The 23,466-nt window shown below is 34.1% G+C and overlaps 1 protein-coding gene across 15 annotated transcripts in view; it reads right to left on the minus strand.

Moving 5' to 3' along the window:
• Window positions 1-23,466, minus strand: part of MBTD1 (mbt domain containing 1) — a 66,851-nt gene that overhangs the window by 12,597 nt on the left and 30,788 nt on the right. For 13 of the 15 annotated variants that reach the window (XR_013177612.1, XM_077164797.1, XM_077164795.1 and 10 more), the window contains 11 exons: window positions 22,219-22,333; window positions 20,862-20,947; window positions 13,299-13,416; window positions 10,278-10,412; window positions 9,818-9,906; window positions 9,367-9,601; window positions 8,695-8,750; window positions 8,257-8,361; window positions 1,975-2,122; window positions 1,058-1,140; window positions 306-540 (listed from right to left, as the gene is read on the minus strand). Coding sequence is in view for 14 of the 15 variants with exons in the window: in XM_077164797.1 (XP_077020912.1) it covers window positions 306-540; window positions 1,058-1,140; window positions 1,975-2,122; window positions 8,257-8,361; window positions 8,695-8,750; window positions 9,367-9,601; window positions 9,818-9,906; window positions 10,278-10,412; window positions 13,299-13,416; window positions 20,862-20,947; window positions 22,219-22,333 (1,405 nt within the window). In the remaining variant the exon portion in view is untranslated. The remainder of the gene's footprint in view (window positions 1-305; window positions 541-1,057; window positions 1,141-1,974; window positions 2,123-8,256; window positions 8,362-8,694; window positions 8,751-9,366; window positions 9,602-9,817; window positions 9,907-10,277; window positions 10,413-13,298; window positions 13,417-20,861; window positions 20,948-22,218; window positions 22,334-23,466) is intronic. The other 2 variants (XM_077164798.1, XM_077164796.1) reach the window with 1 other exon arrangement.

Genomic DNA, 23,466 nt, shown 5'->3' on the forward strand with positions numbered 1-23,466 from the left:
TAAACAAGCATTTATTATATATCACTATATTTTTAGCCTGTACTTGAAAACTGACTAAAATTGTAAGTCTACTTGAATTTGGTGTGTGTTTTTACTGCTATTAGGTAACTAACTACAGAGTTCAGACTGCAATGGTACACATGGTCTCATTCTGTGATGTTGTTGGGTCTTAATATCTTACCTGTAAACCAATCAGACATAGGAAAATTCTTGTCCTGTGAGCTCACAAGATGATTTATGTAAGACAGTCCTCTGGAGAATTGCTGATTTTTACAAAATGACACCTTTTCTTTATACCAACTTACACTGTGATGCCGGAGGCTGTAGTTGATATCCAGTTAATTGACACCACCCTACAGGATAGAGGTCAGGGGACTCACAGTCTACCCACTGATCATATTCTTCTTCCCATCCATCAAAGTGTATCCTCAAGAGACGATGGATAATTCGAGTTACTGTGGCTACACATATTAAACGTGGCTCCATGAGATCTACTGCTTCTAATTTCATTCCTACACGAAATCCATGATTTGGAACATCCTGACATGGAGAAGCAAAATGTTAACACTGGTGAAAACAATGCACATTAACAAAGCAAAAAATAGAAGCAATGTAGTCAACATAATTTAAGCCAAAAACTCCAAATAATTCTTTAATTATTGAAACATATTATGAAGGTGAAGCATTTAAGAACCACTAGGAAATAAATTCATTCTACTTCACTCAAACTGAAAATGAAATACAGTTTGGAAATAAGCTTCAATTCTTAAGTAAAGGAAACATTTAAATTGTTTTACTAGTATATATTTTGTTTATATATGAACACTAAGAAATTCTAATATAAAGGAAAGCCCCTTTGATCAATAATGAGTTGTGGGATATTAACAGTAGTTATACTATTCTTTCATCAATTGTAACACAGGTATCACACTAATGAAAATATAAACAATGGAGGGTATATTGGAATGTTGTATCTTTCTGTAAACCTACAGAAAACTTCTCTAATTAAAATAATTTTAAAAATTCATATAATTATTAGGTTGCATTCAAAGTTTACCTTATTAAATAGTTTTACTGGTGCTGCAATGGAGCCAGTTTCCCTGAGGTAGTCAAACCATTTGAAAGGAAGTTTTGTGTAACCTGAAAAATACAAATATTTTAAGTAGCAGTTGATTTAAAATTAGCATATTAAAATGTACAAGAACCATAACTCAGTACACCCCAAAATCTCAGATTTTAGGTTAAATGATAAACTTTTAAATCATGCTCTCAAACTGTTGAGTGCAGTAATTCTTTCCATGCCATAGGATTTTTTTTTCCCTTTCTAGGGAGTCACCAGTACACCTATTTTCCTAACAGAAAAATGATTCTCTTTCTCTGTCTACTTTAAGAAGTACAGATTTTGTTTTTTTGATTCTAGGCTTAGTTTAGTTCTAGTATTTAACATTTTGGGGGTGATATTTCTCTTTCTTTGCAAGAAAGAAAATAACCTGAGAAAAAGTGATATAAGATTTTGTTTTAGCTTTTCCCCTTCTTTTCTTAAAGAAAACACAAGGCTCAGATATCAAAATTGAGAAACTGCCACTGGTTAAACTATAAAAGCCATTTAAAGATACGCTTTCTTTTAAAAAGCCACATGGTAATCTGAGGATGGAAAGCTGCTTTCCCTCAAAGATGAAATAATCTATTTAAAAAAAAGCATACAACAGCTTCTGAGCTTCTATCACTGTCTTAATAGGGTTTGAGAGTAATACCAGTTTATATTATAAATGGTATTATAATACCAGTTCATATGTATGTTTCATATAAAACAAATGCTTTATATTTTAGAGTACCCTACAGCTCTTGTATTATGTGTTTATACTTACATACATATATATTTACAAAGCAGGAAATCCAGGACTATGTTAAATGTTGTAAACACATACCACATAAGAACAAAGCAAACCCAGTATGTTTACTTGCATGAATTACCTCTGGGTGGAGTAAGTTCAATCATGTTAATTTCACAGAAACCGACAGGAAAAATAGAAGGGGAAGTTGCATGGTAACAGAACCAGTCAGATCCATCTGCTGCTTCTGAGCCATCGATCCCAATCATCAAGAATCCGTCAGCCAGCACCTTTTAAATTAAGAGAATCCCAAGTATTTGAATTTGGATACCATTATTATAACAGTATAACTATCATAATAATAGTTATTAAGACTATTATTAAACTAAATAACATTCCAGAAGGAAGAAAAATCTATTATGTACAGGTCCCTTAAAAGTGAAAAATGCTTTATCAAGTTTGCTGAATTTTGTGAAACCAACTGAAATTATAATGAAAACAAAAACAAAAACAAACAAACCTTACGTGTGTACCAGAAACAAAAGCAGGATTACACAGATATAATTTCAGAGTTCTGGGAAAAATAGCTCCTTTGGCAATAGTTACAGCTGCATGCTACTGTGGTACCATGATATTGCTCCTGCATGACAGATAAGGCCAGTCCATGTAAGGGTCCTCAAATCCCTCCCCTTCACATCTTAGAATGTTATAAGAAGCAGTCCTCTTCTTCTTCACGAGAAACTTCTCCATTCTGTCACACACCACTGGGCTTTTGCTCCAAAAACACTTTCACTCTGTCTCCTAAGTTTCCATTACATTAAAAATATTTTAAAACTATTTTAAATAGTTTCAAATTTACAGAAAATGTGTAATAACAAAGAACTTCTACATACTCTTCACCCAGAGACCCGATTCGAATTTCACCAACTGTTTCAGTAATGTCCTTCAAGGCAAAGAACAAAATTCAGGCTATGCATTGTGCATCCAGTTATCTGCTTCTCCATCCAGTTTCTTTCAAACCAGCAGTGTCTCCGTCCTCATCTGTATGAGCATGCCATCTGAAAACTTTAGGCCAGTCCTTTTGAAATTTGGGTTTGACTGATATTTGGTCATGATTAGATCCAGGTTATACATTTTAGCTGGGATATTACAAATGCTCTGTTCTTATCACTGCATCCTACTGAGAGGTAGAGGATGTCTATTATCCCATTACTGATGATATTAAACTTGGATACTTGATTAGGTTTTCTGCTATAAAGTCATTCATATTCTCCTGTGTAATTAGAATATATTTTGTAAGCGGATCCATTCCTCAACCAACTTTCACCTAAAAGTTTTCTGGACAATAGTTCTGTGATTCTGACGGAGCAGGTCTGGAGTGCGTTGTAGGAATCTGTGCTTTAAAGACTGATGACTGGGGGCCGGCCATGGTGGCTCAGCAGGCAAGAATGCTTGCCTGCCATGCCAGAGGACCCAGGTTTGATTCCTGGTGCCTGCCCATGTAAAAAAAAAAAAAGAAAAAAAAAGATTGATGACTGGGTGGCTCTGATCATCATTCATGTAAAGAGGAAGAACAAGAGTTTGGAGCCAGTCTCATCTAGCTATGTGACCCGAAAACTGGTGCGCAGCACATGAAAGCCATCATCATTGTTTTTAGTTCTTTTAGCTTAAGGTTTTAAATCGTGTTGAAATGCAAATCACAATTAAAGCTACACCTTTCTGTAAACAGATTCTGGATCAGTGGTTCTTAACCATGGCTGCATGAGAACCACCTGGGGACTGTAAAGAATGCCAGAGGGGAGGGCTGTGACCCAGACTGATTAACTCAGAAAGGGGGAGGAGGAGAGTTCCAGGCACATGTATTATTATTTCTTTTTTTTTTTAAATTTATTTATTAATTAAAAAATTAAGAACAAACAAAAACATTAACATATCATTCTGTTCTACATATATAATCAGTAATTCTCACTATCATCACATAGTTGCATATTCATCATTTCTTAGAACATTTTGTATTATTACTTCTTAAAGTTCTGTAGGAGATTCTGATGTCTGATAAGAAGTGTGAATCACTGTTTTAGATCTTTTCATAAGAGCAGTTTCAGACAAGAGGGAAAAGAGAAAAGGTATGAAGTATTACCAAGAGGAAGAAAAAGGCACAAAAAAAGAAACACAGGAAATTCTGAAGATAAACGTAGCTTTGTTACATTTCTATGTTAGACTCTGGTCTAACTGTGGTAGTTAAGTCCAGGCGTCAACTTGGCCAGGTGAAGGTACCTAGTTCTATTGCTGCGGACATGAGTCAATGGAACATGAACCTCATCTGTTGCTGATTACATATGTAGTTGGCTAGGTCAAAGGAACAAACCAATAGTTCAAATGAGAAACAAGAGCTGAAACAATTAATTCAGAATATACAAACAGACATGGAAAACCTCATCAAAAACCAAATCAATGAATTGAGGGAGGATATGAAGAAGGCAAGGAATGAACCAAAAAGAAGAAATGGAAAGTCTGAAAAAACAAATCACAGAACTTATGGGGATGAAAGGCACAGCAGAAGAGATGAAAAAACCAATGGAAACCTACAATGGTAGACTTCAAGTGACAGAGGTTAGGATTAGTGAACTGGAGGATGGAACATCTGAAATCTGACAAGAAACAGAAACCATACGGAAAAAAATGGAAAAATATGAGCAGGGACTCAGGGAATTGAATGATAATATGAAGCGCACAAATATATATGTTGTGGGTGTCCTGTAAGGAGAAGGGAAGGGAAAAGGAGGAGAAAAACTAATGGAAGAAATTATCACTGAAGATTTCCCAACTTTTATTAAAGACCTAAAATTACAGATCCAAGAAGTGCAGCGCACCCCAAAGAGAATAGATCCGAACAGACGTTCTCAAAGACACTTAATAGTCAGAATGTCAGAGGTCAAAGAGAAAGAGAGGATCTTGAAAGTAGCAAGAGAAAAGCAATCCATCACATACAAGGGAAACCCAATAAGACTATGTGTACATTTCTCAGCAGAAACCATGGAAGCTAGAAGACAGTGGGATGATATATTTAAATTACTAAGAGAAAAACTGCCAACCAAGAATTCTATACCCAGCAAAATTGTCCTTCAAAAATGAAGGAGACGGAGAAAGAGGCACACTTATCCACTGTCGGTGGGAATGTCAAATGGTGCAACCACTGTGGAAGGCAGTTTGGTGGTTCCTCAAAAAGTTGAATATAGGATTGCCATACGACCCAGCAATACCATTGCTAGGTATCTACTCAAAGGACTTAAGGGCAAAGACACAAACGGACATTTGCACACCAATGTTTATAGCAGTGTTATTTACAATTGCAAAGAGATGGAAACAGCCAAAATGTCCATCAACAGACGAGTGGCTAAACAAACTGTGGTATATACATACGATGGAATATTATGCAGCTTAAAGACAGAATAAACTTATGAAGCATGTAATAACATGGATGGACCTAGAGAACATTATGCTGAGTGAGTCTAGCCAAAAACTAAAGGACAAATACTGTATGGTCCCACTGATGTGAACCGACATTCGAGAATAAACTTGGAATATGTCATTGGTAACAGAGTCCAGCAGGAGTTAGAAACAGGGTAAGATAATGGGTAATTGGAGCTGAAGGGATACAGACTGTGCAACAGGACTAGATACAAAAACTCAAAAATGGACAGCACAATAATACCTAATTGTAAAGTAATCATGTTAAAACACTGAATGAAGCTGCATGAGCTATAGGTTTTTTTTTGTGTCTGTTTGTCTTTTTTTTTTACTATTATTATTATTTTTATTTTTTTCTCTATATTAACATTCTATATCTTTTTCTGTTGTTTTGCTAGTTCTTTTCCTAAATCGATGCAAACGTACTAAGAAATGATGATCGTGCATCTATGTGATGATGTTAAGAATTACTGACTGCATATGTAGAATGGAATGATTTCTAAATGTTGGGTTAATTTCTTTTTTTTCTTTAATTAATAATAAAAAAATCAATTAAAAAAATTTTTAAAAAAATGAAGGAGAAAGTAAAACATTTTCAAACAAAAAAATCACTGAGAGAATTTGTGACCAAGAGACAGCTCTGCAAGAAATACTAAAGGGAGCACTAGAGACAGATACATAAAGACAGAAGAGAGAGGTGTGGAGAAGAGTGTAGAAAGAAGGAAAATTAGATATGACATATAAAATACAAAAGGCAAAATGGTAGAAGAAAGTACTACCCGTACAGTAATAACACTAAATGTTAATGGACTGAACTCCCCAATCAAAAGACACAGACTGGCAGAATGGATTAAAAAACAGGATCCTTCTATATGCTGTCTACAGGAAACACATCTTAGACCCAAAGATAAACATAGGTTCAAAGTGAAAGGTTGGGAAAAGATATTTCATGCAAATAACAACCAGAAAAGAGCAGGAGTAGCTAAACTGATATCCAACAAATTAGACTTCAAATGTAAAACAGTTAAAAGAGACAAAGAAGGATACTATCTACTAATAAAAGGAACAATTCAACATGAAGACATAACCATCATAAATATTTATGCACCGAACCAGAATGCCCCAAAATACATGAGGCAAACACTGCAAACACTGAAAAGGGAAATAGACACATCTACCATAATAGTTGGAGACTTCAATTCCCCACTCTCATCAATGGACAGAACATCTAAACAGAGGATCAATAAAGAAACAGAGAAGTTGAATATTACAATAAATGAGCTAGACTGAACAGACATTTATAGGACATTACAACCCACAACAGCAGGATACACCTTTTTCTCAAGTACTCATGGATCATTCTCAAAGATAGACCATATGCTGGGTCACAAAGCAAGCCTCAACAAATTTTAAAAGACTGAAATCATACACAACACTTTCTCAGATCATAAAGGAATGAAGCTGGAAATCAATAATAGGCAGAGCGCCAGAAAATTCACAAATATGTGGAGGCTCAACAAAACACTCTTCAACAACCAGTGGGTCAAGGAAGAAATTACAAGAGAAATCAGTAAATATCTCGAGGCAAATGAAAATGAAAACACAACATATCAAAACTTATGGGACACGGCAAGGGCAGTGGTAAGAGGGAAATTTATTGCCCTAAATGCCTATATCAAAAAAGAAAGGGCAAAAATTCAGGAATTAACTGTCCTCTTGGAAGAACTGGAGAAAAAACAGCAAATTAACCCCAAAGCAAGCAAAGGGAAAGAAATAACAAAAATTAGAGCAGAAATAAATGAAACTGAGGACATGAAAACAATTGAGAAAATCAATAAAACCAGAAGTTGGTTCTATGAGAAAGTCAGTAAGATTGATGGGCCCTTAGCAAGATTGACAAAAAGGAGAGGATACAAATAAATAAGATCAGAAATGGAAGAGGAGACATAACCACTGACCCCACAGAAATAAAGGAGGTAATAACAGGATACTATGAACAACTTTATGCTAATAAATACAACAATGTAGATGAAATGGACAACTTCCTAGAAAGGCATAAACAACCAACTTTGACTCGAGAAGAAATAGATGACCTCAACAAACCAATCACAAGTAAAGAAATTGAATCAGTCATTCAAAAGCTTCCCAAAAAGAAAAGTCCAGGACCAGATGGCTTCACATGTGAATTCTACCAAACATTCCAGAAAGAATTAGTACCAATCCTGCTCAAACTCTTCCAAAAAACTGAAGTGGAGGGAAAGCTACCTAATTCATTCTATGAAGCCAACATCACCCTCGTACCAAAACCAGGCAAAGATATTACAAAAAAAGAAAACTACAGACCAATCTCTCTAATGAATATAGATGCAAAAATCCTCAACAAAATTCTAGCAAATCGAATCCAGCCACACATTAAAAGAATTATACATCATGACCAAGTAGGATTCATCCCAGGTATGCAAGGATGGTTCAACATAAGAAAATCAATTAATGTAATACACCATATCAACAAATCAAAGCAGAAAAATCACATGATCATCTTAACTGATGCAGAGAAGGCATCTGACAAAATTCAACATCCTTTCCTGTTGAAAACACTTCAAAGGATAGGAATACAAAGGAACTTCCTTAAAATGATAAAGGGAATATGAAAAACCCACAGCTAATATCGTCCTCAATGGGGAAAAACTGAAAACTTTTTCCCTAAGATCAGGAACAAGACAAGGATGTCCACTATCACCAGTGTTATTCAACATCGTGTTGGAAGTTCTAGCCAGAGCAATCAGACAAGAAAAAGAAACAGAAGGTATCAAAATTGGAAAGGAAGAAGCAAAATTACTAGTAACTTCTCCCCAGTGAAAATCCAGATACATTCTTAATGTGAAATTGAATTTGTTAGGAACCTCCTTTTATTATCTATACATTTCTGTATTTTTAAAACTTACTCTCTCACCTTTCTAATGGTTGCGACACATATTGTAGAAAGATTTAATGGGTCTATTGCTTCCAACTTCATTCCTTCCTTGAACCATTCCCCACTCTGGTCTACTTCTTTTACCTAAAGAATTATATGAAAGTGCACCTATTATAAATGTTGTCATTTAAATAATTAAAATATTACCAAATTGAAAAGGTTTACCAGACAAAAATGCTATATGCCTTCTCCTCCCTACCTAAGATTACAGTATCAAACTTCTATTAGGGGAGAGAAAGAATACAGGTAAATAGAATTTAAATAATCATAATCAATACTTGTGATACCTATGTATTACAAAGGTCTTAATCCCTTTAATTGAACATGTAATTGTGATTTCCATAAACTTAGGAAAAAACCCACAACCCTCTTTCAAACCTAGTTTACAAAACGAGGGTTCTCATAAAAACTTCTTACCTTAGCAAATAAATGTGGTGGTGTATCAAAATGTCCATCCTGTTTCTTTGTAATATCTACAAGGAAAAGTTACATACTAATCTGTCAGCATTTGTGAGAAGACCAAAAACCACATTTCTTTGAAGGTTTCAAACTCCCAAGGTACGTAATGCCTTAAAACATGGCAAAAATACATGCCTTCTACATTTATGGTAGATGATATTCCTTAATAGTTTCTCTCTCTTCAGAGTACATGTGCATATGCTTTAAATACATTCCACCAATTAGAATGCTGGTAATTTCCTAGTCAGGGAATTAAAGCATGTTTTAATGTGCTTAGTATCAAGTCTAATCAGATAAAATCTGGCTATTTTGATTAAAAGTTGAATGAAAAGGGAAAGGCTACCTGTAGATCTTTCAAATGGGCTGGATAAGAATAGTAAAAAAACAACTGTGGTTGTGATCAGATGTACACTGTTTCTTTAAATTAAGAGCAAGGACAAGGAATATTTAAGAATTAGGAAACGAATAATTCTGGTGTGAGCCTTCACTAGTTAAGCCAGTAGAAGCCCAGACAACTAGAGTTGTTATTTTCTATTCTATTCTATAGAGAAAAGTAGAACAATTCAGTACAAGTAGTACAATTCAGCCTCAATGACATTTTCAGTAGGGATTCTTGTGAAATGTGCTTACCAGATCTTTTGAATCGATGGCCTATACTTCGAGACCAACCAATATGATGAATTAATGGGCTGTGCATGTGGCACCAAAAGTCATCTGTTCTATCGTCACTCTCTTCATACACTAGTCTTAATCTTCCTCCTATTACGCTTTCCACCACTGCTACTCGTGTTCGACATAAATGCCTCTTGTCAACCACTTCTACTCTCATGCAAGGTTTGAAAGGATATTGCATGCTCTCTGAAACCTTGAAACAAAAGCAAACAAAAACTGCAATTCATGTAAAGATCTACAAAGAATTTTGGCATTATATGGTTAAAAATACTGAGTGTAATCAATCATCTGGCTTGCTAAATTAAAACAGTTCTTTAAGAAACTTCTAAGTGACTATTTTTTATAGTCACTTCACATTTGACAGTTCTTGTATTTTCTCCAAAAGTCCTTTCAAAGGTCTTGTCTTTACCTTCTGTGAAAAATCAGGTGGAAGCGTTTTGGCACCAGTAAGTCGTTTGACTAGAAAAGCTTTCCAGTTTGTATACTTATGTTGAATAGCTACAACAAAAGAAATAACCAGTCACATTTTAGCAAAAAGTAGTATTGCTTCATAGGATACTTGTTAAAAAATAGGTAATAAATTTCCCTAAATTAATTAAGGTTCTAAAGAAAAGTGACAAAAATGGGGAAAATTAATGTCTTGCCAGCAAGTAAGTTACTTGAAACCAAAACACATCATTTAAAACATGGCAAAAATACATGCCTTCTACATTTATGGTGGATGATATTCCTTAATAGTTTATCTCTCTTCAGAGTACATGTGCATATGCTTTAAATACATTTCACCAATTAGAATGCTGGTAATTAGTAGAATTAATACTAAATATATATATATATTTAAATTACAGTAAGGGTACAAAGTTACTTACATCTAGGAGGGACAAGAGGTTTTCCACTGGCTGCACACCAACCAACTGGATGGATATCGGAACCACATATATTGCACCAGAAGTCCAAACCAGAGTCATTTTCAAATCCTTCATATCTTAAAAGAGCATTATAACCTGAAACCAACAAACAATGCTTATGAAATCAATTACTACACAACAAGGAAACTAAAATAAATACAACCATACAGCTTCTGGCAGCAGTTGTCAAACTTTGACATGCATCTGCATCAGAATCACCTGCAAGGTTTGTTAAACAAACTGTTTAGTTCCCTCTCATGAGTCTCTGATTTAGTAGGTCTGGAGAACTGCATGAGAATTTGCATTTCTAACAAGTCCCTATGTGAGGCTGATGTTGCTAGTCTATAGACCAAACTTTGTGAACCACTGGCTCAATAAAGTTTTCAGACTATGGCTTCCTTCTATGAGTGTATTGCAATTTTACCCACAATTTCCCAAAGTGTACAAAACAAACAAACAAAACCCAAATAATTTTCAGGGAAAATAGGGGTAGTAAATTCTACTAGAATGTATTTTGAAAATAAAGAATTTGTGGTAACTCAGTAAAACGTGGTCAAAAGCCACAGAAATCTAGTTAAAGTATACTTCAAAAACGTTGCTTTTATCTAACTGTTCAGATGATCAATTATTCTTAGATAATTTGGATATGTCTACCAATTTTCCTGTCGTGTGTTTGGGAGTAGGATCTGAAAATGCTAGGTAAAAAGTTCAATAAACACAAATAAAAGTACATGAAAATTGTATGTACTAGGCAAACAGGAACCTTTTTTTCCTGGAGAGAACAAAAAGGACATAATATATACTGTGAATAATTTAACAGATCATATATTGGTAACAGATTGAGGTTTAATTTAAGGCACTTTGGTGGAATAAAAAAGGCCCAACAGGCATTTATCTCAGGCTAGGACACAACTCCGTCAGCAATTTCATGTGTTAGTATCTACGACAAAGATTTACAACACTAAACTTTAGCTTTAAAATTCAAGAATTCAAAGAGTAATTCATGAGTTTGCTAACTGCTGCAGAGCTCTAGCTCATGATTGACATCAAGCTCACTCTACAATGGCACTAAAATGGCTTTAAGTAAGATATATGATGTAACTAGATATGGCAGTTAGATTCAGTTGTCAACTTGGCCAAGTGAGCGTACCTAGTTTTGTTGCTACGGACATGAGCCAGAGGTACGTGAACCTCATCTGTTGCTGATTTACATCTATAGTCGGCTAGGAGGCTTGCCTGCTGCAATGAAGGATGTTTGACTTAATTGGCTGGTGTTTAAATGAGAGACCACAACGTAGCACAGCCTAAGCAGCTTGGCATTCCTTATCTCAGCACTTGCAGCTCAGCCCAGGCCTTGGGAGATGCAGAAAGAAGTCACCCCGGGGAAAGTTGCTGGAACCCAGGGGCCTGGAGAGAAGGCCAGCAGAGACCATCCTGTGCCTTCCCACGTAAGAAAGAACCTCAGTGGAAAGTTAGCTGCCTTTCCTCTGAAGAACTAACAAAATAAATCCCCTTTTATTAAAATCCAATCTGTTTCTGGTATTTGCATTCCAGCAGCTAGCAAACTAGAACACTAGATAAAACAGCAATGTAAAATTCAAGATGCATAAGGTAGAAATAATTACTGGATATTAGATGCATTGCTCTTTAGAGCTATTTAAATACAAATGACTTAAATGCCCAGAACATAAACAGTAAGTTGTTTTAAATTACAGTGTAGAGAATAACATGAGTTTAGAGAATGCTTATATAGCTGGAGAAATGTTTCAAGGATAAGGTAGGTGTTTGAACTGGCTAATATGGGGAGGCACAGAGTATTGGTCACTCTTAGAAGAATGGGTAAAGGCACAGAAGTGGCAAAGATTATGCTGTATGAGGAAGAGAGGGAGTACTAACCTCCTTAAACAGATCATTCACGTTGAGGAGTAATGAAAAATTTGTTCAATAGTATAGGGTGAAACCCATCAATAGTCTGAAATGCCAACTACCTTGATCTTATAAAGATAAAGAAGCCATTAAAAATGCTTGAGCAGAATAATGAAGTTAAGATCATTTTTAGGTAAATTAAGTCTGTCAGCAGTACAGTGGAGCAGTATTCAGGGATCTTTGGGAAGAATGGATGCAGGCTAGACAAAGTAGTGTAAGTCAGACAACTCTCATGGTAATCGAACAACAACTTCTCTTATCTGAGCGGCTGCCTATTGCTAGAATGCCTTACCTACACCACTCACTGATCACCTTGTCATACAGTGCCTGGTGGTATTTAACATTTGGCAGACGTAAGCTCACCAAAAATCTCCAATACTTTTTGAACATTTCTGAACACCAGACACCCATAGTATATAACCTAGTAGATAACTAACACATTTATTTCATGAACAATAAGGTCACAAGGCCTGGGGTGCAGTGATGCAACGGGAATAAAAAGAGGAAGAAACCCAAGGAATATGAAATTACCAACACTTATTTTCTTTTGGTATCATGAACATTGTCAGTTTTAAGTATTTCAACATTTTTTTACTTTTCAAAGTACTTCCCTATACCAGGGGTGGGTCAAATTTGGCCAATATCTTATTCTTTTTTTTAATAGCCTACACACTAAGAATGTTATTTTTATATGGTTCAAAAAAAGTCCCCAAGGGAGGAAAAATATTTTATGATATGTGAAATTCAAATTTCAGTGAGTAAGTGAAGTTTATTTGAACATAGTCATATCCATTTATTTACATATTGCTATGGCTGCCTTCATGTCACAACAGAAGAGATGACTAGTTAGGACAGACTGTATGGCCTGCAAAGACGAAAAAATTTACTACCTGGCTCTTTACAGAAAAAAAGTTTGCCAACCCCTGCCCTAATATCATATATTTACTACTTATTTGGCAATGCTTTCAAAATAATTAAAAAAAAAAAAAAACTTTCGTACAAAAGGTTACAACTAACATTGGCATTTTCTAGCAAATTATTATGCATGCTTTTCACCTGCTAATTTTACAATTCCAGCAATCCAGAAGACTTTGGTAGGTAGGCTGCAGTCTGTATTGGGAACTTCTACTCTCACATTTTCTGAGATATCACCCCAGCAGGTCCCCATAGGTGCCTGTCATGCAAAAATTATTAAATCAATACTTTGTTGTCAATATAAGGCCTAAAATATATCATTCAAAATTCAGCATCACCATCATTAATGCAACTATTAAGCTAAAAAAGTGCCTTATTAATTCATTAATTTTCCTCTAAAAATATAATTTTTCTCCCTTTTCACAGAATTCTATTTGGAAAAAGCCAGTATCAGGGCCAAGCTTGAGATGTAGAGAATTCACAAAACTTAGAATATGTCCTTGTCGACTTCGAAATTCAATACTGTCCTGATATAAGACCTAAACCGGAATTTTTATAAAAGCTGAATTACAAACGTCAAAGCTGATTTCATAGGATAAAGCTGACTTAAGAAATTTATTATTATTATAATTTTTTTGCATGGGCAGGCACCAGGAATAGAACCCGGGTCTCTGGCATGGCAGGCAAAAACTCTGCCTGATGAGCCACCATGGCCAGCCCAAGAAACTTATTATTTTAAATATGTACTAAATGAATTTATTTTTCTCTAACTTTTAATTAAAAATAAAAAAATTCCAATCAGCAATGTGGTTTCCAATAACACAAACAGAAATAAAATTTAGTTATCTATATATTAAATTTAAGTTTAATTCACAGACTATAACCATGTATTTTAAAATGGACTTGAGGGAGAAGCACTGGATAAAATTCTTTCAAACTTGGAATTGAAGAGTTTTTGGAGATGTGAATCATGGTAAATTGTTAAAGAGAAAACTCTGTATTAGAACTGGCAATCACTAGCCTCCAATACCAACTGGTTAAGATGGGGACCCAGAAAGTGGATTAAAAGAATATATTGAGATTTTTCCAAAAACTGAGCATATGTTCAAATTATAATTTCCATTACATTTTAATTCTTAAAATTCAAAGCAATTCACAATCACTTGTAATCGATGCAATGTAAATTATATCAAATAAGTGAATTTAGGAATACAATATGCTAATAGTAAATGATCCTTGTGGTCCTTGATAACCTGTTCCTCATTAAACATTAATTTAGAACTCTGACAAAAGAAGAGGATTAGGTGAAGTTATAAAATACCCGATAATTTGAAAAAATCAGGAAGAGACAAAACAGAATTAATGCTCAAAGATGAGCAAACAAAGACATCCAAGAATCACATGAACTAGTCAATTTGAACACTGGACAAGTGGCTTCCATGCAAGGTGCCTCATACTTTGGCAGATGCTAGCCTAACAGGAGGATTAGTCTAAAATCACACTTAACCCCTACCTTTTCAATAGTTAATAGAATTTCTGAAGAGTCTGTCAAATAATACTGAACTAGGATAAATTTGGAAACCAGGTACAGAATCAATTAATGGCTATTACTTTAAGTAGCAAGCGATGGATATACCTCAATAACTTGGAGACAGTGGCCTATCCCAATTATCTGTGATTCTGTAAGGGTACACATAACTCTCTCTCCCAGCTGTGCAAAAAATAATACATCCATTATGACTGCCTCTTCTTTCTTAAATGGAAAGACTGGACTCTTCAGGTTCTGCTATCTCCCCCTACATCATTCTAGACTGTAGGGCCATCCCTATTGCCAGCAGATATGATGAGAAAAGGAGAAGCTGGAAGGAAAATAGGTAAATAGATTAAGCTAACATATATGAACACCAAGACCATGCAGTCATTTCTGTAAGGACGACCAATTAGAGCAGATAGATGCAGTTAAATGTACACATTAAATTCAGGCAGGGTATCCATCCTCTTTGTTTGGCATCCAAATCTGAGAATGGGGTATATTTTATTTAGAAGAATAAGCATGGTTATGCTATGCTGAAGGACAAGCTGGAGGTTAGATTGGCACATTGCTAAGTGAATTTGGCATAGAGGATCCCTTTTGAGCTAGATATGACAATCTGTCATACTGACTTTTTAAAAGCCTTAACGTTTGTTTGAAGAAAATAACTTTTGATCATATTTTATTAAAGACAAAGTGTCAATATGCTCACTTAAAAAATAAAATTATATGTTCACTTTAGTGGGGATTATTATGTTTTGGTCCCTACAGTCTGGATTGGTATAGGAGAAAGTAGCAGAAAGTGACATTTGTTCTTGCCTGTAAGGTTGTGGTTCTGCTAGGCCCTCTTAAACCAATCCATATGGTTCATTCTAAGAAAAAAATGAAAAACAAAAAAACAACCATAAAAAAAGAGCACCACTGTTAGAGCATAGCTTGTGCTCAATGTGTTGAAATTCATTTAATAGATACATCTGCCCTTTTGTTCAAAATGAATATTTTTAATTGTGGAAGACTAAATGACCCAGGGCTTGACAGCCATCTTCATCCAAGTCATCTGTCTTCTCTTGCTGGCAGGAGGGATACCTCTGAAAGTCTGGATTGGCATAGTATGAACTAGCAGAACCATAATTTACAGGTAACAACAAATTTACCTTCCAGACTCAGGACGATAGGTCCACCTCAGGCTCCTCCCAAACAAGGAAGATCTGCTTCACCACTTCCTGCTCCAGGGCCACTCGTGAGGGCTATCTGGGAGCGACTCTCCTTCCCTGCAAGGTAAGCTGTCATCAGGAAGGTCCTGTAGGACATGGCCAAATTCAAATGCTGAGGGCTCCCCAACACAAATATTATGACATACCTCCACCTGTCTGTTTCTAAGAAAATAGCTGAGCAGGAAGTCTTCTCTTCTGTACTTTAAGAACATTCCCAGACAGTGTAACAGCCCAAATGGCTAGTATTCAGATACTTGGAGGGCTGTTACATGGCACATATTAAAACAGAAATAAAGATCTTCCTCCAAAGAGCTGCCAACCTACAACTTTTGATAACCACACATGATACACGATCTTCAATATTAACAGAGAGTATAAGTGGGCAGAGGTTAGCTCTCAACTTGCATGTGGGTAACCAAGAAAGTAACTATCCTAATAATGAAATGGCTAATATACAAAAAGTCACTATTAAAATACATGAGAACTAACAGATAAAAGATTATAAAGTGCATCTATTAGGGAAAGATGGAAGTATTAATCAGCAAAAAAAAAGGGAGAAAATAGTAATTATTAATCACTAGAGAGAAATTAGAATTCCTAAATACTACTTATTGGGATCAGCAGAATTAGGAAGAAAAAATTATTTCCCCTTTTTGGAGAAAATCCAGAAAATCTTTTGATTTGAAACTAGAACCTACTTTTTGGGGGTGGTGGCGGCAGAGAGATGGGGAACACAAGGGGGAGTACAAAAAGAACATGGGATGCTTGGGGCTAGAAATTAAGATTAAGGATGAAAGAACACTATATGTATAGAAAAAGAAACAGGAACAAGTAGCTAACTAATTTGAAAACAGTGTAACAGTCAATTTTTTTCTGAACTATAAAAATTTCGATGTTTAAGAACTGGGAGATCTTAGTAGAAAAACAAAAAGCACTTTAGAAAATAGACCAAACTTAAGAAAATAAGAATCTAGTCTTATTTGTTGAAGATTTCTTTAAAACATAAAAGACAGGTGATTTTTGTTATATTTGAGTCCCCTGCCTTCCTATAAAGATTCTATGTCTTGGCATCACTCATGACAACAAACTGATGGAGCTAGGCAACTGCCAGAAACTAATATCAGTTTTATTTTTATTAGAAAGAAATCCTGCAATTTAGGATATACTGAAGATTCTAACTTTAACTAAAGTCGACACAAAGTCATATTATATATTTTCATCTCTCAATAGAGTGATAGGGGTGTGTATGTAGTCAAGGCTAGGGGTGAAAAAATAAGTAATTGTACTTGAAAAAGTCTGTTTTACTAATAAATATAGACTTGAGAACTAGTCATGAGTTTTACTATTAACTGTTGTTACTGTGTATATATATATATACACAGTATATATATATATATATATAAACAAAAGGGCTTTCTTTTTTCTCGCCCTCAAAACTCCAAAATATATTTGTGATATATGCCATAAAGAAATAAAGATAACCTTATTCTTTCAAAAAAAGCTCGCATATAGGTCAGGCACAAAAATAAGATATGCAGAATATACCATGTAAGTAATACTAGTATATCTATCTGTGGAGGCAATAGAATGGAAAAGTAAACTCAGCTTTAACAGTCACAGCATACATACAAAGGATTTTTTTTTTTTTTTGGTTTGAAACTATGATTAGTTTCAAGGGATAAAAATGTAGAATGATTACATTTTTAGTCTCAGCAATGGCAGCATCAACGAGCTACCGGAATACATAGTTCAAGTACCAAACAAAAGAAATCTGAAGTCTGAAAATATATAACTGAATATTGCTTTAGTTTTTGAATACTGCTTTATTTTGCTTTAGTTTTTGAATGGTTTTGTATACATTTGATATTGTTTTAGTTTTTGAACGGTTTACTGCTTTAGTTTTTGCATGGTTTCACATACACTTGATATGAACATTTGAATGTATTTATTGCTTTAGTTTTTGAATGGCTTCATATACATTTGATGTTGCTTTACTTTTTGAATGATTTCATATACATTTAATATGAGCACATTTGAATGTAATGCCCAGGAAAGAAATGTATAGCTTGATTTTATAAGGTAAATGATGGGAGTAAGAGTGTTTGAATTTAAAAGACAATAGTTTAAAAAAAATATTTCAGTGATTTAATGCCAAATGCTCTGAATACATAGGAATCAACTGGAGGCTCCCATGGATTAAACATGCATTATTAATAACAGAAAATAACCTATGAACATCATGAGACTATATAGTGTGCCTAGCTGGCACATGGTTCTACATTAGTATTAGTGTATTAGATTTTTTCAGAGTTAGAATAGGTAAGATATTGCTTTTAGTGTATTACCACCTGTGTCCCTGGTAAACCAATCATCAGTGCAGCTTCCTCATCAGAGCTTTTTTCTGAGGTCTGAGATTTTGCCAGGGAAAGGGGCAGTTCTTAAAAAAAAAAAAAAAGCTGAAAACTTCCAGCTGGATAAAATGAAAAATATACCAGACACGTGGCAATCATAATATACAGATTTCTAAGAAGTAGATATATTAAATGGCAATTTGGGCTTGATTTCTATTACTGATTTAAAATGCTGTCAAATACTGTTGTACATGTGTGATTATTATCAAAGAGGATTTATTTCTATGATACACACCTAGCAAGAATTTTCATTCCCAGAAGTTTAAAGATAGACTATGAAAGGTAGAATTCTATACTCTTGAAATTCTACAATTTTCGAACTAATCACATTTTTAATATTCAAATGCTGGAAAATATAAAGTGTTTATCTGGGATCCATATTTTAACAGAAGAGATTGGATTAAGTTAAAGAAGCAAGGCAGTCGATTATTGTTCCCAACTCTGTAATTCCTTGATTCAATCAGAACAGCTCCGTTTCCATTTTACATGATGTATTTTTTTTTTTTTTGTAAATTACGTTTGAAAAGGTATCTCATGGGAGCAGGAAAAGGTACCCCACCTGTGCTCAAATGGGAGCGAAGGCAAATGTAGAGAAGGGAGGAAGGGGGCCCTTTTGCTGAACCAACCAGTGTTAGAACCTATGTCAACCCTTGGAAGACTGTGAAAAAACAAGGCAGGACCTTTTGCTCCCAGCAGCACAAGGTTTCTAAGGCCAAAGCCAATGACTTTCCTTAGAGACCCAGAAAATTATCTCAGGAGAGAACCAGGAAAAGTCAACTGTAAAGGGACAAAATAGAGTTTAGCATGAGGTCTGACCTTGTATGCCAGATGGCTTAAATGTACATGCTGGTTAAAGTAATAAAGCAAACTCATTTATACTAAAATATATAAAGAAATTACCAATTTATTTAATAGGGTGAATACAGCAGGAAGGCAAGGGGTTCATATCAGATGCCTCACCTCTGAGAAAGAGGAAGTACATTATCATTATTCATAATATGGCTAAGGCTAGTTGTATCATTTTATATGACAAAACATTTTAAACTTAAAAAAGCTGAAAACAAAATCAGTATAAATAAAAGTATTCTTATAAACAACTCAACAATGTATTACTATTCATAAGATATTGACATGAAATAAAGTGTTATACTTTGAGGACTCTGAAAGGTAATTTATTTATGTCTTGATTGCTTATATAAAATGGCTTAACATGGTTTATGATATTAAAACATAAAAGCAATGCTAAAATGAAGATATGAAGAGAAATAAAGTCTAATCAGAAGGAGGCAACAGACACACATTTCAGAAATCCACGATGAAAGACATACTGTAATTTAAAACTATATCTAATTTTTTTTAAGGCACATGGGCTGGGAATAGGTGAATACTATTCTGAGCTTCTTAGTAGCAGAAAACACTATTCTAAAAGGAGAGTTAAAGATTTGCTTTGTATTTTTCTTGAAAGCTGTTGTGCTTTATTTAACAGTCTTCACAAATGCAATACTACTATCAACATTACAGAAAAATAAATCACATGCCACAGACTAAGGGTTTAATACTTGTACTTTCAAGGAAGAAAACTAGCAAGTTGAAGGACTAGGTTTTGTGTTTCTACCAGTGAATTAATATGCTTGGCTTTGATTAAGATCCCTTACTGGCCATGAGTGAATGAAAATATATTTGAATTTCCACAATAGGAACCCAAACTCAGTTTTGCTCACATGCTGATATTTAAAAGTAAAGTCCTAAAGTTAACAAAATATTAAGTGTAAACAAAATATTCATCCACTATTTTTCTAAATTCTCTTTTCTTCTTCTACAGGGACGGAACAAGATAGAACTTTTAAATATAAATTAAACTTGCAGTCAGTTTAAACAGTACTAGAGAGAAGTAATCAGCTGAAACCAAAAGGATTAGAATTAGAATATGTAATCAGATATATTTCAACATAATTCTGAATTAATTCAGAGACTTTGCAGCAATCTGCTCTCTAAAAGAACACCTTTCAAAGGGCTTTCTGTGACATGTATCATATATCTGAGTCAATGGTATTACATTATACATATTTTCTTCTGATTTTATGATTTTACAATTGGAGACAAAAAACAAAATGAAGAAAGGTCCTTCTTTTTATATATTATCAGGCCAAATCACAAAAATTTAGGTAACTTACATATAGGATAGTGTTTTTTAGGGTAGACTATACAAAACTGTCAATATGCAATGTTTTCTAATGCACAAAAACAGCAAATCCACACGGTTCAACTTAATATGAAAACTAGAAGAGATTAGTACTATTATCTCATTAAACTAATTTCAAATTGCAATTTTTTTATAGGGAGTCTTTACTTGTAATGCTTAAAGAAGTTATTTTAGCTATTAATAATTATTAATTCGTCATAATAACTAATAAAAGAGAAGCACCTCTATTACAACCTATAAAACAAAGACCTTCTAAGGATAAGATGCTTTGGTGTTTATTATAACTTCAAATTTAAATAACGTTCAAGTATTCCAAAATTAAAAGATGAGAAATTTAATACTCACATGTTTAAAACAGGTAACTGGAGCTGCTATAAAGCTATTGCTATTGATGTAGTTACCCCAGCTGAAACCTTCCATGGATACTGCTGCTGAAATGAAATAAATTTAGATAAGTTACAACTCTCAAATCTTTTATTTGTAAAACTGCTATTATTTAAAAATATGAATGGACATAAAATTAATTTACCTCCTTTAAAGAACGTTTATTTTCTGATATTAAAGATCAAAAAATTCTGTAGATAAACATGAGCTTTAGCATAAAGTCATATTTGGAAATAATTAACAGGGACTCAAATCTTGCACATAAAACATATGTTCCTTAGGAAGTGAAGTATAAGCTCTCCAGTAACAGAAAGTAAAAAAAAAGTTGAAAGCAGAAGTAAGCATCCAGGAGAAAAACACTGCTGTGGGCTGCTTTTGTGTTTTTTATTCCCATACAGCTCTTACTGTGCGCACCACAGTGAGTTATCTATCTATCATGTACTATCTTCACTTGGGTTTTTTATTTTTATTGAAAAAAATTTTTTTTCTTTTGTTAATTTTTAAAATTTTTTTTTAAAAAATGACAAGAAAGAAACACATTCTTAACATATGATCATTCCGTTCTACATATATAATCAGTAATTCACAATATCATCACATAGTTGCATATTCATCAACATGATCATTTCTTAGAACATTTGCATCGATTCAGAAAAAAAAGACAACAGAAAAAAATTCATACATACCATACCTCTTACCCCTCCATTTCACTGATCACTAGCATTTCAACCTAATAAATTTATTTTAACATTTGTTCCCCCTATTACTTATTTTTACTCCATATATTTTACTCATTTGTTGATAAGGTAGATAAAAGGAGTATCTATCAGACACAAGTTTTTCACAATCACACAGTCACATTTTCACTCGGGATTTTAATCACCTCATTCCCTATTTACTTCCTTGCTTTTGTACTCCCTTCTTAAGAGAATCTTCTATGTTTTCCTCAATATTTTCCTCTTATTACTTTCCTCTCTCTGATCTCTCTGAAGTCTGCTTAATGTTCATTCTTTGCACATTAATTCTACAATGTTTCTCATCCACAGGACGGAGAATCTGTACATAAAAAAATTAGTAATAAATCCAATAAAAATAATTACATTAAGGAGATTGCCACAAAGGCGGAACTTATGAGTCTAATTATTTTATTCCAGAATACTTTATTGAAACTGAAACCACGATCGGGAAGCCTAGTGTCATAATGTGTTAACAAGGGCACAGAACTAGCCTAAACAGAATCCAAGGTTAAAATGCCACTAAATGAAACTAGATATATCAATATTAAATATTTCATCTTTATTACATTTACCCATATTACCTGCTTTAGTCTTTGCTTGATTTTGCAAAGTAGCTTGATACTGAGCATATGCGGCTAGTTTAGCAACTAAAGGTTGTTTCTGAAGAACTTTTGCCTTCTTTGTTGGAGGCTTACCCTGAAACAAGAAGAGTTAAGTAAATAGGATTCTTTTACATATGCCCCCCACCAACAGCGAAAATTAACTTGATTGCATACTATTCATTCTGTTTAAATAAACATCGAGGGTTTAGAAAATTATTAAAGCAGAAGAAACAAGAAATTTTAACGTGAAGTTTTTTCTGGCGTTCTGCTACAGTGTAGATCTCTAATATGGGAGCAGAGCTGGCAAAGACTGGCAAAATAGCAATATGCAAATTAATATGTTAATAAATTACATCCCATAAGATGTTAAAATATAGGCTGTGGTGGATATTTGATTCCTTCTTATAGTCAATAAAACCAGTAGTTACTCACTCATGCAGGTTGCCAAGCATTGCTATTTATACGTAAGAGAAGATAACTAAACGTTTAAGGAACAAGTGACTGAGGTTTATACCTTTAGTGCTAATGCAAAAGATCAATGACAAAATGTTCATGGGCCAAATCACAGTGTGACAAACTGCCATCCATTTGGGTACAACCACTGCTCAGGATCTTTAGGTACTGCCTATATGAAATACAGAAATACATCTAAATGATGTATTTCCTTAATTTGGGGGGTTTAAATAACCCTCTTATAGCTATGTAATGATCACAATAAGCTAGAGAAGAATACGAAAGATGTGATCATCCAAATACAATATATTATAAAAATGAGTTATGTGATGCCTTTAAAAATTGTTTATATGCTACAACAGTAACAACTTAAAAAGTCAAGTTTTCAAGACATTTTGCAGGAACTGATGTAAATTTAAAGAAAGATTTTTTTTTATACCATGAAAGCTTTCCAAAAGATTGGCTGAAATAACTAAATACATTTGACTAAGGCATAAATGAGTTGTAATCAAAGTACAAAAGCAAGGATGATGGGAAAATAAACCCAGAGGGTAAACATTTCTTTCCAAATATTCAAAGATTCTACCTTGATGTTAACATACACACACAAAAAACAAGTGGGAAAAGGAAATGGCTTCAATTCCCAAATATAAAACTGTATCTATTATAATTACACTTAAGTGAAAAATTTTATTCCACTTACCTAAACAATTCAGAGATTAGTTTAGATAGTATGCCTAGCCTATTTACAATAGTTGTGCAATTTTAACAATT

This window comes from Tamandua tetradactyla, chromosome 6 (assembly GCF_023851605.1).
Source record: "Tamandua tetradactyla isolate mTamTet1 chromosome 6, mTamTet1.pri, whole genome shotgun sequence".
Lineage (NCBI taxonomy): Eukaryota > Metazoa > Chordata > Mammalia > Pilosa > Myrmecophagidae > Tamandua > Tamandua tetradactyla.